Source organism: Zonotrichia leucophrys, chromosome 1 (assembly GCF_028769735.1).
Source record: "Zonotrichia leucophrys gambelii isolate GWCS_2022_RI chromosome 1, RI_Zleu_2.0, whole genome shotgun sequence".
NCBI lineage: Eukaryota > Metazoa > Chordata > Aves > Passeriformes > Passerellidae > Zonotrichia > Zonotrichia leucophrys.
This window is the reverse complement of record NC_088169.1, coordinates 103,484,909-103,502,072: the sequence shown is the minus strand read 5'-3', so window position 1 is coordinate 103,502,072 and position 17,164 is coordinate 103,484,909. Positions and strand designations below refer to the sequence as shown.

Genomic DNA, 17,164 nt, shown 5'->3' with positions numbered 1-17,164 from the left:
AAAATTAAAAATTAAATACATGGAAGAAAGGAGCTTAACATGGTAACTGTGTTTTAATGTGTTATATATTAATATTAATAAAAATATTACAGCTATTTTTTGCCAAATGCATTTTTAATGTCAGGACTGAAAAGTGTTTTGTAAAGGAATTACTCATGTTAGTGAACATTAGATTGTATTAATTATACCTGATCTACTACACTCTGTTCATGGGTTTTTATTTGTATTCACAGTTAAATAAATGGCTAATACTTTTATTCCAAAATAATGTAATAATTATACATTATAGTGCAGAGAAAGATGGAAATTCTGGGAACACAACCATTTTATCTGATTATTAAAATGGTGACATTTGTTTCTGGTGTTTTAGGGAATCAAAGTTTGATATTGTTGCCAATTTAAGACAATGATTTCACTGACAGTATGATTTGCTATCATTATCTTTATTTCATAGAATGTGCAAATTGAAATATTTTTATTATTAAAGTTCATTTATTTGTGTTAGCTGAATTCTGACAGTTATAGCCAGATGCTTGAATGAGTATTTATGAAATTAATTGTTATTTGTGCAAGGCAGACAGATGGAACTGAGACAGCCTGGCTCTTTCTGCATATGAATTAACATTTTGTCTATTGTGTAGCAAAATCCTTTTTTTTTTATTTTTTCCTCTGTATTTCTCCCCTGTGGCAATTTCTAACTTCATTCTGTCAATATTTCTCTGAGCTAACTGTGAGTCTCAGCTAGAAAAAAGAGGTTATATACTCTTCCTCCTACTGTGCAAACACATAGAATAAACAAAACAGTTGTTGCTCATCCCAGGCAGACAGATTTTGGGCAAAGTTCCTCATATTCTGTGACATCTACAGGAGTCTCAGACATTTGTACAGAACATTATTACTTTATCACCTCAAGTTTCTCATTGCTGTCTTCCCATCACTTTTTCTCCTGCCCTTAAAAGAACATGAATCATCATCACAAACCTGTTTAAGCTTCATAAAAATGCTATTCATTTTTTTTTTACTCTGAAAGAGATTCAGGTATTTCCAGGGGACTCGGTGTTTCCTTGGGAGTAGTAAAATAATGAGTAATAGGTGCAGCAAAGTGCTGTTAAATCAAAACACTCCACTCATTAACATGCACAGTAGTCAGGCTGCACACATCCTCTGCAGTGATATAGATTCAGATTAAAGGGAGAGAAGTAAGAAAAAACCCAAACCATCCTCAAATTTTTAATGCTTCTTTGACATAAATTTCACTCTGCCACCACAATCCCACATATATAGGAGTGAAGATGTTGTTTCAGCAACAGTGTCTCAGCTACTTTGTTTCAAAATAAATTTATATCCTTCTTCAGTTAGATCTGACATCCTCAGGGGATTGAATTTGGAACTGGAATAACATTGTTCTCTGCAGCAGATACCTCTCCAATGAGAGCAATGGAACAATGTGGTTTTTCTGTTAATTAACCTCATATGAGATCCACTTTGGGATTAATGTAGAGGAACTGTACTGCAAGCTCCCTTAACCTTCTTTTCCTTAGTGATGGTTTATGTAATATATCACAATTCTTAGAAGGTTTCTGAGGCAGATTACTTCAGTGAAAAGACAATTTAATATGCCAGACATCTTTCCTCTCATTCTGCTGTAATAAAGTAACATAAACAACCTACCCTGGACCAGAGAAGCAGCTGGGGAATTTTGTTTCGGTTTTACTGACTTGGATTTATGGTACAATTTATTTCACAACAAATCTTGTGTTAGATGCTGCTTTTCCATGGTTCATTTTGACAGCAGTTAAAATTCTGAGACAATAAAAGGAAGTTTTCTAGATGAAATGCTTGCAAGCTGTATTTTAAATAGTATGAAGTTCTCAATTTTTTTCTAACATATTTCTGTGGGTTTTTTCTGTACTGAGTTAATTTTTTTTCAGTTTATTAGATTTATTTGCAAATTACCAGAATCTGTATAATAAAAAGACAGACTTTATACTTAATGTTGCTTAAACTTTAGGAACAACCTATTATCACATAATAGGTTAAACTTAAATTTTATTAAGTAAAATTTAATTATATTCTATTGTTGTGTTTCTTTTTAACTTCTGTTTGAAAAAAATAAAAAAAAAAACAAACTAGCAACATTGTGACATATCTTGTCAACAAGTATTAATAATTTTGTATTAAAGCCTTAATATAGCGTACTAAACAAAAACCAATATACCTGGTAATTTCTTGTGTCATATTGTCCTCCAAGGCTACCTTGAGACCTAAAGCCTCACTTATAAATGGATAACACTAAGCTCTGAGCTGTTGTGCACCATGTTAATTTATTAATTAACAAACTTAAATTAGATAATTTATTTAATTTGGAGAGCTCACAAGTGACTGCTCTGCTTTTCCCTCTTTGGAGTATTCCTTCCAAATCTACTCCTCAATCTAACTAGTCACTATGTGAATTATCCCGGCAAAATCAATCCACAAAATTGAATTATCCAGTTAAAACTCACAGATACTGTGATTAGAAAGACACTGTCTACTGATAAACAGCCAGAAGAAACTGGAAAATCTCCTGTGATACTCTGAAAGAAAGGGATTTCACATTCAGTATGTCTGGAACTTGATATCCATCAATAATTATGCCAATGCCATAATGTAAATATATGGTATGCAGTGGACTGGTTCTTTTCACATTTAGGCACTAAATGTGAAAGAAATAAAAAAATATCCATTGTGCCCAGGGCTATTTTCATGTGAGAAAAAATTATTTGTATATGGAAAGATGAATAAGCTGATTTTATACTTAAATAACAGAAACAGACATTACAAAAAGAAACTTAACTAATTTATGAAGTACTTTCTTCCAATCTCAACTCCTAGCAAGCAGTGAAATTTTCGTTTCTCTTAGATTAATCTTCAGTCCTGCACTTTTACTACACTCTTTGTGACAACTTCTTAATCTTAATTACTCCAAGTATTCTTTTACAAATGGAGTATGTATTCTAATCCAGAATGGTTCTTTGTTTTCAGAAGGCCACAGTTATTATTTTTTCCTACATATTTAATATATGCACTTCACACCATCACTGATACTGAGTCCAGTTTTTGAGGACATATTATGGTAACAGATATGTCTGGGTTAATTCCACAAATGTAATTGCAAAAGTCATTGTGTCTAGATATATAGTGCTGTGCAGGGGATTCTAAATTATTTATATAAAAATATATATATTTATAAAGTATATAAAGTATATATGATTCTTTAAATACTACATATATAAGAAATTTTATTCATTTCTATAGGTCCCAGGGGTGCTTATAAAATTGGATCCTTAGGTTTCATGTAGTTAACACATTTGCATTTTTCTAAATGTAGACTCCTAGTTGTGCTTTAATGTTGTTTAAATTTTAAAAACATTTACAGTAGCACTAATATTTGGTATGCCCTAAGGTTTCTTTTCAGTGAAATTATTCATCCTTGGAAAGTAATCATGGCTGAAAGGCAAGTCAAATACTGCTACTGCTTAGTTAAGTTTTAAATTTCATCTTAACAGAACTCAGTGATATATCTCCTAATTCTATTCTTATTCTCATGATGGTACATTATTTTTTCATGACATGATTATACTTGAGAGTTCAGTATTTTTAAATCTCATAAAATGGTAAAGCTAAAACATGCTGGAAGACATACAATTCTACTGCTCAATTTACAAGAAAACAATTATGTTTCAATGACAAATTCATGCAAAATGCCCATAATACAGTGTGAAATGTAGAAGTTACTCTTTTTCCAAATTCATTAAATCCTTTAGCTTCTCATTTAATGGGAACTCTGTCGGACTGCTGTAGAAACTAAAGAAGTAGAAATTCTAATAAATCTGCACTGAAAAGAATAACAAAGAGTATGGACAGAAATAATTGTGCTTTCATTGGATATATGACTTGAAGGCCTAAAGCAACTAAAAAAATCCTTCGGTTTAATGAAAAAAAATTAGGCTCCCTAGGGACTGTGAAAGATACTACTGGCTCTCTTTTAAGATGTTACATTTCTACAACCACTTGCCAAGGGCAGGGGCAGAATGACCTCCCTGCTCCTGCTGGCCACACTGCTCCTGACACAGGCCAGGAGCCTTTGGCCTTCTTGGCCCCCAGGGCACACTGCTGGCTCATGTTCATGTCAGCCAGTGCCCCCAGGGCCCTTTCTGCCTGGCCACTGTCCAACTGCAGTGTCCCCAGCCTGTAACGTTGCAGGGGGTTATTGTGGCCAAACTGCAGGACTTGGCACTTGGACTTATTAAACTTCATCTTATTGGACTCTGCCCATCCACCCAACCCATCCAAGTCTCTCTGCAGAGCCCTCCTTCCTTCCAACAGATTGACACATGCTCCCGTCTGCAAATTTACTAACCATAGACTCAATCCCCTCATCCATGTCATCAATAAAAACATTGAACAGGACAGGCCCCACACAGACCCCTGAGGACACCCCTGGTGGCTGCCCCCAGCTGGATGCAGCACCCTCACCAGCACTCTCTGGGCCCGGCCATGCAGCCAGTTCCTAACCCAGCCCAGAGTGCTCCTGTCCAAGCCCTGGGCTGCAGCTTTTCCAGAGTGTGCTGTGGGACACAGTGGCAAAGGCCTTGCTGAAGTCCAGGCACACAACATCAACAGCCTTTCCTGCATCCACCAGGTGGGTCACCTGGTCATAAAAGGAGATCATCACATGTTGTTCCCGCTGCTGTTCAAGGAGTGGAGTCCTTCCCCTTCTCCAGCACAGGGTCCCTCCCATAGGAAACAGTTCTCCATGAACTGCACCAAACTGAGTCCATCCCACGGACAAAATTTCTCCATTAACTTCTCCAGTGTGGATCACTCTTCCCCAGGATCAATTCTTTAGGGACAGGCTGCTTCAGTGTGGTTCCCCCACAGGGTGACAAATCCTACCAGGAAAGCTGCTCCAGCATGGGCCTCTGGAATGGGTGTGCAGGTACCTGCCAGGAGTCTGTTCCAGCACAGGCTTTTCACAGGGTCAAAGCTCTCTCTCTGCATCCATCTGCTCTGGGGTGTGCCTCTTCCATGGGCTGCACGTGGAATTCTGCATCCCCATGGTCTCCCATGGGCTGTAGGGACGCAGCTGCATCCCGTACCATGGGCAAGATTACTTGAGGGGAATCTTCCTGCCCCTCCTTCTGCACTCACTCAGGTGTCTGCAGGTCTGTTCCTCTCACATCCTCATCCTGCTCTTCTCTGGCCACAAATACACCTGCACAATAACTTTTTTCCTTCTTAAATACATTATCACAGAAGGCTACAGTCACTGATGGGCTCAGGCCTGGCCAGCAGTGGGTCCAGACTGGAGCCAGCTGGGATTGGCTCTGTCAGATGTGGGAGAAGCTTCTGGAACCTTCTAAGAGAAGCCACCCCTGCAGCAGCCCTGCTACCCAAAACCTGGGTGTGCAAACCCAATTTGAATATAAGATATTGCTCCCCATCGAGATCCTTAATTGTTGCCCAACACTGATTTCACTGTTCCTTCAGAAATTTAGCTTGCTCGGTCACAACAATGGTTTTATGCAGATGAAAAAAGGGACTACTAGCACTCAACAAAAAAGCTGATGTACTGTGATAAAACCAATGTACTGTCGGAATATGAGGTTCATTATTTACAAGAAAAGAAAGCAAATTATGAATTTGTCTTACTTTTCTTTTTATAAATTTATTAGTTCATCAAGTTTTATTCTTTTTTTTTTCCCTTTAGCTATGGTTGTTCTGAGCAATTTGGAACCAAATACAACCTATGAAATCAAAGTAGCTGCTGTAAATGGAAAAGGGCAAGGAGAGTACAGCAAAATTGAGATCTTTCAGACCTTACCTGTCCGTGAGTAAAACTTGTGCTGTTAAATTATTATTATTATTATTATTATTATTATTATTATTATTATTATTATTATTATCATCATGTTTTGTTATTCCACCCTTTCAAGAAGTATGACTGTACTTAAATTGGAGAATTTATCCCATTATCTTACATTTTGGAGATTAAGAAAAGCTTTTATTTGATATAATGGAGCACAAACCATCAAAGATACTAGAATAAGAAATTTTTCTCATTGTCAACACTCAGGGTATTATCCACATCTAAGAAGTGAATTGGCCATTTCTGGAGACATTTCGTCACCAAATTGTGGTGCTATTGTTCTGCAATTAGCAAGCAGCAAATAGAAATCTTTTAAGCTATCAAAGAAATGATGAGAATAAATTATTTTTAACTATGGCTACATGCAAATGAGATAGTCTATGAACCCAGTTTTGTATTTGTACTAACTATAGGCCAGAGGTTCAGGTTAAAATATTAAGGGCAAATGAAAAAATATTTTTCTCAAATTATCTTTAAATAGAAACAACAGTAAATAAATTAAATAAATAGAGAGAAGGAAAGCAAAGGAACTACCAGATGGCAGTGTACAGTAATCAGACAGATATGCTGAAACACATCAGCAGCTACTGCCAGACCAGTCTGTCATAAATCTGTTGCAACAGAACTGTTTCCTGAGTAGGGCATTACTCAGTGTAGCTAATACTGGCTCTAAGGGAGTGAACAACAAAAGTAATCTAACTTCAAAGAACACAAAATATTTCTGTGATATTAGATTAGATTACATAATTTATATTATATTATGTTATGTTATGTTATGTTATGTTATGTTATGTTATGTTATGTTATGTTATTATCATGTATTATTATATATCATTATATTATACTATATTATAGTATATTTCATTATTCTTCTGTTCCAAAACAGTAACTTGACAGCTTTCAAATTTCTTTTTCATTGAAGCATATACATATTCTAAATATATTTCAGGACAGATAAAATAATTTCCTATTATTCCTATCTGCATATATATCTGATAACATTATACATGTTATCTGATAGAAAGCCTGATAAGTTTTGTGTTGTGATCTAAGTAAGTTTATACTTACTTTAATAAGTGCCAAACACAATACAATTATTTCTAAACAAACAGTATCTCTCTGGGTAAATACACGTTTACAGAAATTTTGAAGACACTTCAGTATATGTTCATTTAGCATCTCTTTTTAAAAAATGTAATATAAAGGTGCATATAGAAAAAATAATCGGTGAGGTTTTGACTAGGAAAGTGTCTGAAAATGGCCTTAAATCTTTGATTGCATGTTTAAGGCTACCTTTATCTTCTTATTATAACTAAGACATTTGGTTTTAGATTTGAAAATATTATTCTTTACATTTACTCTTGATATTGACTTCCCTAAAAAGTTGTTATTCCCAGATAACTTTTATCCTAATTTGACTTGGTACGTTTATTGGAGAGTAAATTTATTTTAAATTTAAAAACTGTATTGCAATTTAGAAATCTCACATAGGAATAATGGATGCTTACTTGTAAGAGAGTGCCTTTTCAACTTCAGTGTGAGTAGCAGGTAACCAGCCTTGCTGAATTAATGACTAAATGATTTTGGAAGGAAATTCCATTTAAAAGTGTTGGAAGTCAGAAGATCTCCAAGAAATTAATGATTCTTTCATACTTTACATAATTTTATTTACTGCATGCAGAATCTACATTAGAACATATTTCAAGCACAGTATTTAGCATTCTTATAAAGTCTGTTTTGTAGTGCCTAGAATGGTCATATTGATTTTAAGATTTTGATTAATATTATTATGGACAAGTTTCTTGCTGTAATTTAAGAGTTATCTCACTGTTGATTATTTACTAGTAGTAGTAGTAGTAGTAGTAGTAGTATTATGTACTGTTTGTTTCCTTTTTTAGGGGAGCCAAGCCCCCCTTCAATTCATGGACAACCAGAGAGTGGCAAGAGTTTTAAACTTAGCATAACTAAACAAGATGATGGAGGTGCTCCAATACTGGAATATATTGTCAAATACAGAAGTGTAAGTATTTCTGCCAATCAAAATAAATGAAATTATGCTTGTTAATATCTGCTTTTAATGCAGAGAAAATTGTTTATATTATTTTAAATTTACCAAAGTGGCTTGAAATCTAGAAAATAATTTTTAAAAAAAGCTACAGTGTATTTTCTTTTGGAACTAAGTTGCAGCTGCCAGCATATAAAATAAAAATTGAAAAAAAAACCTAAAAATCACTCAGCTATTCCTAAAAGTATACTGAAAATTCATGTTATCAAGAAAGCTATATTCTTTTTTGGTTGCATAGTGAATGTGGGACATTCGTGTTCAGCTTTTAAAAATACAGTAAATTAGCAAATATTAAAATTGCACATTTAAGGGTTATTTGAACAGCAAATTTGTAATTTATATTATAAATGTGTCTGTATTGATAGAAAGCTATATTGGAGTGCTCCATATTAGTTGTATTCCTTATTACATTAATTAGCTGATCACCTTTCATATCTTTTATCTGCCTGAATTCCAAGTCTCATCTTACAAAAGCCATTGGCACATCATTGGGAATTTCATGAGTTTCAGGGCACATATCTGTTCTTAGACAGCCATTGGGCAGAGTTTTGTGCATTCTGCCTTCTAAAAAGTTCTGTTTTGGTGTTCTCTCATCAAATCTGGCAAGTTTAGAAAACAGGATTTTCTGCAGTGTATAATATATTTTAAAAAATTGTGTAGATTTTTCATTCCTGATGTACTGTGTTTAGAAATGATTGGATTGAAGAAGTAGCTGCAGAGCTGGCAAAAGTGACGTATTTCATTCCAGTGTAAATTTTTAAAAAATTTCCTTGTGTAGTACTTTATTGAGTAGACCCATTTTACCTGAGTGTTACAGCAGAATTTCATGTCCATGAACAGTCTAGGAAATTGGGAATGTAACCTTGGATATCCAGTCATGTTAAATGGAAGATAGTGAGGACTGTATTTATTCACAGAAAGAAACAATTTTTGAGAAAGTGACTATAGAACCTGTTGGAATGTTACCAAAAGGAAAAAACAGTTCCTTAACTTGTAATAGGTTTTCTCACATTTCCTCATATTTACTATAATGTAACTTTTGGTTATAAACTGGGGATTATCTGAATGCTAAACCTGGTATGTAAAACTATTCTCCCATGCTATATTTAACAAAAGAAGATTAATAGTGCAAATTATTTGAGAAATATTTGGTAGCACTCTTAGGAGTAGTCTGGGACAATGACCCGAAGTTATTCTGCTATCACTGATCCCTAAATCTTAATTGACCTTTTTAAATGACTTTCCATCCAGTGAATACAGTTGATATAAAAGAAAAGTAATAGCAAAGAAGACGAGAGTAATAAAATATGCAATACAAGATAAAAATGGAACTTTGCAGGGTTGAACTTCCTAGTTAGATAACAATGTCTTTAAGTATTTACTACTGAGTAGAAAATAAACAGTTTGGATATAATACAGTCATGCAGCATATGGAATTTAATCTGTTTCTATGATTAAAAGAAGGAAAATTCTTTTGGTTCTCTCCTGAAAAAATTGGAAATCTAATATTGATCTTGTGTTTTTACTAAGGTACATTATTATTGGATAAAAGATTATTTTTTCTGTGTGGTGTTGGAAGGTAAATGTGCAGCTTAAGCAGTAACTGGAAACTTGAAAGATTGAAGAAAGCTTTTCCTTGGACCTCGAACTCCTTGAACTTCCAATTGAAAAAGCAATTTGACTAAATTAAAGGGCTTTCTACAACAAAAGCAGAATTTTTTGTGTGTGTGTTTTAATCAGCAAGAATGAATGCTATTTAAAGTTCATAATTATCTGTTGACTGCTTCTCTTCCATCTTCCCCATTGGTCGTGTTTAATTAGCTTTCCTATAACTCTTGCCAGCCTCATTATTAGCACCTGGACCAATGTATTTGCTTGCATGTTTGAAGAGCATATTTGATAAAAACCAATACATCAATGGCTTTTTTCTTTAAAAAGGTAATTCAGCCCTGTGTAAGTTTTATACAGATTTTTTTTTTTTAACTGGAGGAAGGACAGCCTTTAATATATTAGAGCAATATTACATCCTGGTTGAGGGCAAACAGAAAGTTTTTTTTCTGGAAATCATGTTTTTCATTCTGTTGAATATTCCTTTCCTAGCATCAGTTTCTTCATATTATGGGCAGGAATTACTGACGACAATCAGACTGCAGCAGCTTGACATTTTCTTCTGTATTCCAGAGTGTTAGGTACTGTGCAATTTTTATGATTAGCAGCCTCATTTTTTTCCAAGCTGTTGCACTAAGAAAGTTGAGACAGCCTGACAAAGCTTCATTGATGGAGTCTGAGGCTGATGGCACACATTGACTTCAAAGTTAGCTTAAATAGGAAGGGAGAGAGTAAAGCAAGGGAAAATTGTTCCCTGGTATCCAGCTGGAAAGAGCAGTGATGGGAATTCTCTAGGGAAGGTGTCCTGTCTGGTGTCAGAGATGACCAGCCAACCACACTTCTCAGAGGAACTCTTCAATATTTTTTCATGGGGGCCAACTCAAACCTCCCTTTGGTTCTTCTGCTTATGGTGCTTCCAAAGTTGGTTGGGACACACATGATGATGTGCTGGTGTTTCACATCAGATGTGAAGCTTTATCCACAATATTTTCTATGATATATAAATTAAGGAAATGTGTACTCAATTGGTAAGTGGCTGTTATCTGATGGGGCCTTTACCAAGTGCCAGAGTAATAAATTAAAATCAAGAGGGGAGTGTTGATGAGACAAGGAGGGCCAGGAGGAAGGAGCATTTGGAATAGAGGTGAGGCTGTCACAGCAGCCAGGACAGACAGACAAGAGAAAGGCAGGCTTCAAAGCAGCCTTTGGGAAGTGTTGACACTGCTTAAGCTTACGTCATAATGCTTAAAAAGAAAGTTCTGAATAGGTGTCTTAACATTTCTATATTGCCAGGTCACAGAATGCCAACAGTAAGCTACAAAAAAAAAAAAAAAAAGACAAGTGTGGTGAGGGGAAGAGGGTTGTTTTTGTTTTTCTCTGGCAGAGAAAATGTTAGTGAACATTTGGAATTAGAACAGAATAATAAAAATAACTCTTTTTTATGATTATGAAACTTTTGATATAAGCAAGTAAAATTTACTAAAGTGACTGGTTTTTGCAGGCCTAAAACTTGTTCACATCTTTTTGACCTCTGACAGGGTTACTATTAATGCTCTGAATTTTGGCAGATAAGAGTTTGATAGGTTATGTGCTTCGCTCTGAAGCACATTCTCTCTTTTTTGACTGTGTTGGTGTGGGACATGTTAATTTTGCTCCTTACTGGGTGCTTCTACAACAAATTTTATATATACAGAATATTTTAAAAGAGATAATTTCTAATTTACTCCCACTCTGAGATACCTACCAAGAAACAGGTAAATGCTTTTGCATCTCTAGGTTTCAGTCTACCTGCTGGATTCTCTGACTTTCTGTATTTTAACACCATGTACATTACCAGCTGTTTTTTGCTTGGTTCAGTATTTGCCCCTGAACTTTATTACCAGACCTAGAAATCCCCAACCTGATGTAATTAATTCTTTTGAAGTCACTGCTTTAAATGATTCAATTTTCTTCTGTGAGTATTTCTTGATATTTTTGCTGCCAGCTTTCAAGATAGTGTAGTGTCTCCTGTCCATTTTTCCATCACAGGGACCACCATAATAAGTCTGTTTGAGCTGAGCTTTCAGCTCAACAATTTAGACAGGATGGAGAATAAGGGAAGAGTTGAAGAGGGTTAATCACTTTTTCTCACTTTTTATGAGATCCCAGAGAATGTGATTTAGGATACAATATAGAATGACCATTAAAGAGAGATGGTATTTTCCAGACTAGTAAACTGCTGCCTAAAAAATGAATTGGCTTTACTTCCACTGTTGTCAGGTGTGCCCTCAGCTTTGAGAAGCAGTCAAACCATGGTAGACTGGAGTTTACACTGCTTGGCTTAGTTTCTTGTTGTTTTTGTGGATTTATTTGTTTCAAGGGAGGTAGTTTTTTTTTTGTTTCTGTCAGGGTATTTAGGTGGTTAGGTTACAGGTGTCTTAAAAACCTAGCTCTTAGACTCTTCTTAAATAAATTTGGCTGATGCTTGTACTATGAAAAAAAATGGAGCCAAAAGTACATAAAGCCAATATATACACATTTAAGAAATAATAATGTGAGGATTTTCTGTAGTTAATTTTGTTTTTTGTTAATATAAGGCTGAAGAGTAATGGAAGTGGGCAGTGAAATCCCCAGAACTGCCAGTCACCAGCTAGGTTATCAGTGGCCTTTTGTAAACAAGTATTTCTGCATAATATGAAACAAAATAAGATGTAAATAAAGGAACAGTTTAATCTCTGAGGTTGCAGGTCCCATCACAGTTTCTCTAAGTGTGGATTTGTTGCTTGATATTAATAATTATTGAAGACATTTATATTAATTCACCCCCCAAACTAGACTACAGTTTGCAATTTAGAGGCTTCATTCCTTTTGTGGTAGAACACTATGCATATGTAGAGATTTCTATAAATTTTAAGTATTATTAACAGAACAATAAGGAACAAAGTGGTCTCTTATGGTTGTCTCTTCTGCTCTTTAAGCTACAATTGAAAGGGTTCTACATTGAACAGGGAGGTTTTTGGGAAGATTTACCTGGCAGATTCATGATTTGTGTTCTCATCCCTCTTTTTCCATTTCTACACTTATGGTAAATCAAACATGGACACATTACTGAGCTCTGCTTATGAGAAAGTACTTGAAAATGCAATATAGCTGAAATAACAGCTATAATGAAGGACATAGAAGATATTCTCCTCTTTTTTTGTCTTTTTTTTTGTTAGTTTTGTTTGGTTTGGTTTTATATTTTGTTTTGGTTTTGGGGTTGTTTTATTTTTGTTTGTTTGTTTGCTTTATTTTCCATCTTTAAGAGGTCATAAGCAGACAGTGCTCTGCTCAGAAGATTTAATCTCTATCTTTAGAACACACCTTGCTCTCCAGACACTTTATTCCTCTTCCTCCAAAAGTTTTCTGTCTTCACACTCAGGTTTTGGACTTGGTTTCATTTGTCTCAATTCACCCATTTGGTTTCAGTTTCAACTAAATTATGGTATCTCTAGCATAGCATATGCAGGTATCTTGTGACATTTCAGTTCATTCATTATTCTTCACCTGACCAAATTGTGGAACACCTGCCTTTTCACTTGTTCCTCTGTCTGCAGAAGTGCAGCTTCATTACATTCATCACATAGATTTTTGCACTTTTTTTCAAAATATAATCAAATCTCTGTTTTCAATACTGTCTTTTTCTGCAGCAGCTGTATTAGCCTGAATCTTTAGTTTCCAACTTTAATATACTTTTTGTCTTTCTATGTTTCTGAAACCCTTTGAAATTCCCTGGTATGTTCACTTGGCATCTGTGCACAATACTGAGATTTTGTAGGAAACTTCTGATTCATGGTGATATTCTTTAAAATCTAACTGTATTTTTGTAACTCCTCCCATACCTCACCAATTTCAATAGCCATTAAAATACAGTACTACAAAACACAGTTTTCCTAATATCATTAAGGAGTATTTTCATATGCATATTGCAATCATTATTAGCTCCTTTTATTTCAGCAGTGCTATGCAAAAATGTAGTTTATAAAAGGAGTTTGGTGTAGTGACAGTATGAGTGGATTCACTCAGGTGATTGCAATAGAAAGTATCCATCAGGATATGGGAAAATATCCTTAATAGGAAATATTGCTTTCACTGTATGATGAACAAACTGGTTTTACTCCAATGTATGCAAATTTTTCATTATTTGTAACTGACCTACCATTCTGATGTTTTTCATTAGTCGATCACTGCACCAGGCAGGAATTTTCACCTGGATGAAAATATTCCTGGAAACAGGTGTTGTTGGATTTTACTCATTCTCAGAACTATCATGTGGCAATACCAATGCTAATGCAGACAAAGCAAGAAAGTTTATGAAAAGGTCGAGTCAGTATGGAAAAATCATCAGCCTCAGAGCTGATAACAAATAAATTTTTGCAGCAATACACACAAGGGAATTTAGTGTATCCTTTATTTTCTGAAGACTGGGGACAAATAAAAAGTCGTAGAGTACATGATTGGTCTCTGAACTCTCTAAATTAGTTGCTATTTTCTCTGAAACCTGTATCAGTGAAGAACAAGATGCTTCAGCAAAGAGCCTAAATATAAGCTGCTGAGTATTGTGCAGCTAAGAAGTTCTACTTGCAGGTATTATAAGTTTGTCTGGCTTTAAATTTTCCCATATGGTTTTATGGGAAAAAACATAGACCCGCTGATTGGGTCTATGTTTCTGTAGGGGTTGGATGGCCAGGATCTGTCTCTCAAGAGATATTTGAGCCATGCTATCAGTGTCTTGTAAAGGTAGGACTGCATGGATTCTTGCTGACTGTTATTGGCTGTCCTTTGAACAAGATGAATTTTTGTTTGACAATATATATTGTTTTATCCTTCTACCTATTAATAATTGTGTAATTTCTATTTGTATAAAAAAATTAAATGTGTTATACACTCAAAGTGATGATTGCAAAGGTAAGAACTCCAGGTTTATGAAATGCCAGAATTAAGTTTGCAATCTAAGTCCTCATTTGCTCTCTACATATAGATATCTTAATTACCTGAACTATGAGAAATTACAAGAATCCTTTTTCGTCTAGAACACCATCCTAAAGATTTGCATGTATCCTCTCACAGGTGCAGACATAGTACTTCATATATGTTTATATTCTTGCATGCAACCTGGTTTGCAAAATGTTTCCAAATTGCTACAATTAGTGTATATTTTGTTAAATAACTAATGTGTGATATAAACACAGCTGGACTCTCAAACAATTCAAGAATTGGTTTAATGGCAAGTTTGTTTGAATGAATATTGATCAAAATGTAATTGACATGTCTGTATAAAATAAACTTCTTACATAATTTATTTTTAGCATTTTATTATATAAGTTATTAGCCTGCTGTTCTATAAAATAAAACCCAGTATTTGAGCAAAGAATAAATTGAAGCCAAAAAGTTTAAAAGGATTGACCACAAAATTCTCTAGATACACTTGATGGAAACATGATAAGGAGTAATCAAAATTACAAAAAGCCTAAGTACTCAGAACTCCAAAATTAGATTAATGTTCATAACCTCTGTAAAGTCAGCTCCAAATCTTTGTGCATCATGTTCATACAGACTTTAGGCAAATAATACAAGAGTCTGGGAGAATTGAAACAAATATTTTCATCTTTACAGAAAGATAAGGAAGACCAGTGGCTAGAGAAAAAAGTGCAGGGTAGTAGAGACCACATCATCTTAGAGCATCTTCAGTGGACCATGGGTTACGAAGTACAAATTACAGCTGCCAACAGACTGGGTTATTCTGAGCCAACATTGTATGAATTCAGCATGCCACCAAAGCCCAACATTATTACAGGTAAGTTAATTTCCTTGTGTTTTCTCTCTATGAATTATTTCTAACTCATAGTACACTGTGTATATTTTAGCATAACGTAACTGAAGTCTTGGACTAAAAAAATGTGAGACCCCAGATTTTAATATCAGCAAAAAAATTTATTTGGGACCCTTAAATGGGACCCTGTGTCCCACTTTTCTCTTAGTAATAAAGTAATTTTTAAGTTTGGAAGGAACATTAATTCTTAAACCCTGTTGATGACACTCAACAAGAAATACCATATTTAAGATACACCTGCTTTTCCAGTTGCCTTGTACTGCCTGTTGTCTGGTTAAGCCAATTTTCTAGAATTCTTTACTTAATTTCCGTCTCTACATGTGCTTTTAGCTACACATGCAATAAAGGATTTACTTTAGTGTCTGATGAGGTTAAGACTTTAAATAGTCTTGTTTAGATACTGACTGGATGATTCACCCTAACAGAGTGACCAAGCAGTCTTGTATGAGGCTGATTTACAATGTTTGAAATCTATAGAAACTTTGTTCTTATTTTTAAGCTTGTAAATAGGAAGGTTTGAAATTCCATTTAAGAAAACTGCATTTTAGTTAAGAGTGAGTGTATGAGTTTTAATGATTCCCAATAAAAGGGGTTTTTTTTTTGATACAACAATGAAAAATTCTTTAGTTAACAATAAACCTAAAATAAGGTCTTTTCTGGAGTATTATGAGTAATTTTAATTTTTATTTAGAAAATGCTATGAGGAAAAGATTTTAAACTTTTAATTAAAATTATGAGCAACATCTTTATGATTATTTCCAAATTAGATCAGTATCATCATTACCACTTGAAAAATCAAGTTCTAACTCCTCTAACGTGGTATTTTCTGACTACCATTTTTCAAATTATTACTGTATTAGAATCAACAAAGAACTTGCCAAATATATACAATGGCAAATATATTGAAATGTAAACCTTATTTATACCTGTATTTCAATTTCAATACTTGACTAGCACTGATACAATGCCAATGAGCTGGAATGAGTCATAAAAATTTTGAAAAAACTGGGGTTTTTTTCCTTGTTTATTATAAGTTTCCTTCCAATATATTTTCAGGAAATTTATCCCAAGATCTCTGCAACATGTTTGAATATTTCATAGAAATCTTTTTAATATTGGAAGCATCCTTACCTTTTATTTATTGTATAGAAAAGAGATTTGTAATTCATTCACAGACTCAGATCCAGTTCTAGTACAAATATTTGTTTATGCACTTGAATTGAAGTAAAGTTGATTTGCATCTTGATTGAAATTTAGGGTCTCAATAGGTTCTGTGTATTTGTTTTTAAACAGGCAGGACCTTGTCATTGCTATCATTCAGAAATAAAATTTCCTGTGATTGAAAAAGAAAAGGGAGAAAAAAATGTAGGGAAATTCATTGTCCTGAGGAAATAAAGATATCTGTCAAGTAGAAAAATAAGCAAAAACTTACTGAGGGGAGGGATAAGCCACTTTTCAATTTTGCATAGGTGAGAAAAAAATATTATTTCTTTTGCAATTAATACCAACTTTAGCCTTTTATAATTATGTAAACTATTCTGTACTATTGCCATAGCTGCTGTAGCACAGAAACTTAATTCTCCTCAGTAAATGATACCATAGGTGGTCTCTAGACATTCAAGTAAAAAGTAGCTTAGTTAATTTAATTTCAGAAGGAAGATAGGGCATTTCTCTCTAAAAAGAGTTTTATAGGTGCTTAGGGGCTTTTTCCTTTCAGTGCTCTAACATA

At 34.3% G+C, this 17,164-nt stretch overlaps 1 protein-coding gene across 2 annotated transcripts in view; it reads left to right on the top strand.

The window, feature by feature from the left end:
• NCAM2 (neural cell adhesion molecule 2) overlaps nt 1-17,164 on the top strand; it is a 273,183-nt gene that overhangs the window by 219,808 nt on the left and 36,211 nt on the right. For both annotated transcript variants that reach the window (XM_064726512.1, XM_064726521.1), the window contains exons 13-15: nt 5,753-5,872; nt 7,810-7,931; nt 15,219-15,399. In XM_064726512.1, coding sequence (XP_064582582.1) covers nt 5,753-5,872; nt 7,810-7,931; nt 15,219-15,399 — 423 coding nt within the window. The remainder of the gene's footprint in view (nt 1-5,752; nt 5,873-7,809; nt 7,932-15,218; nt 15,400-17,164) is intronic.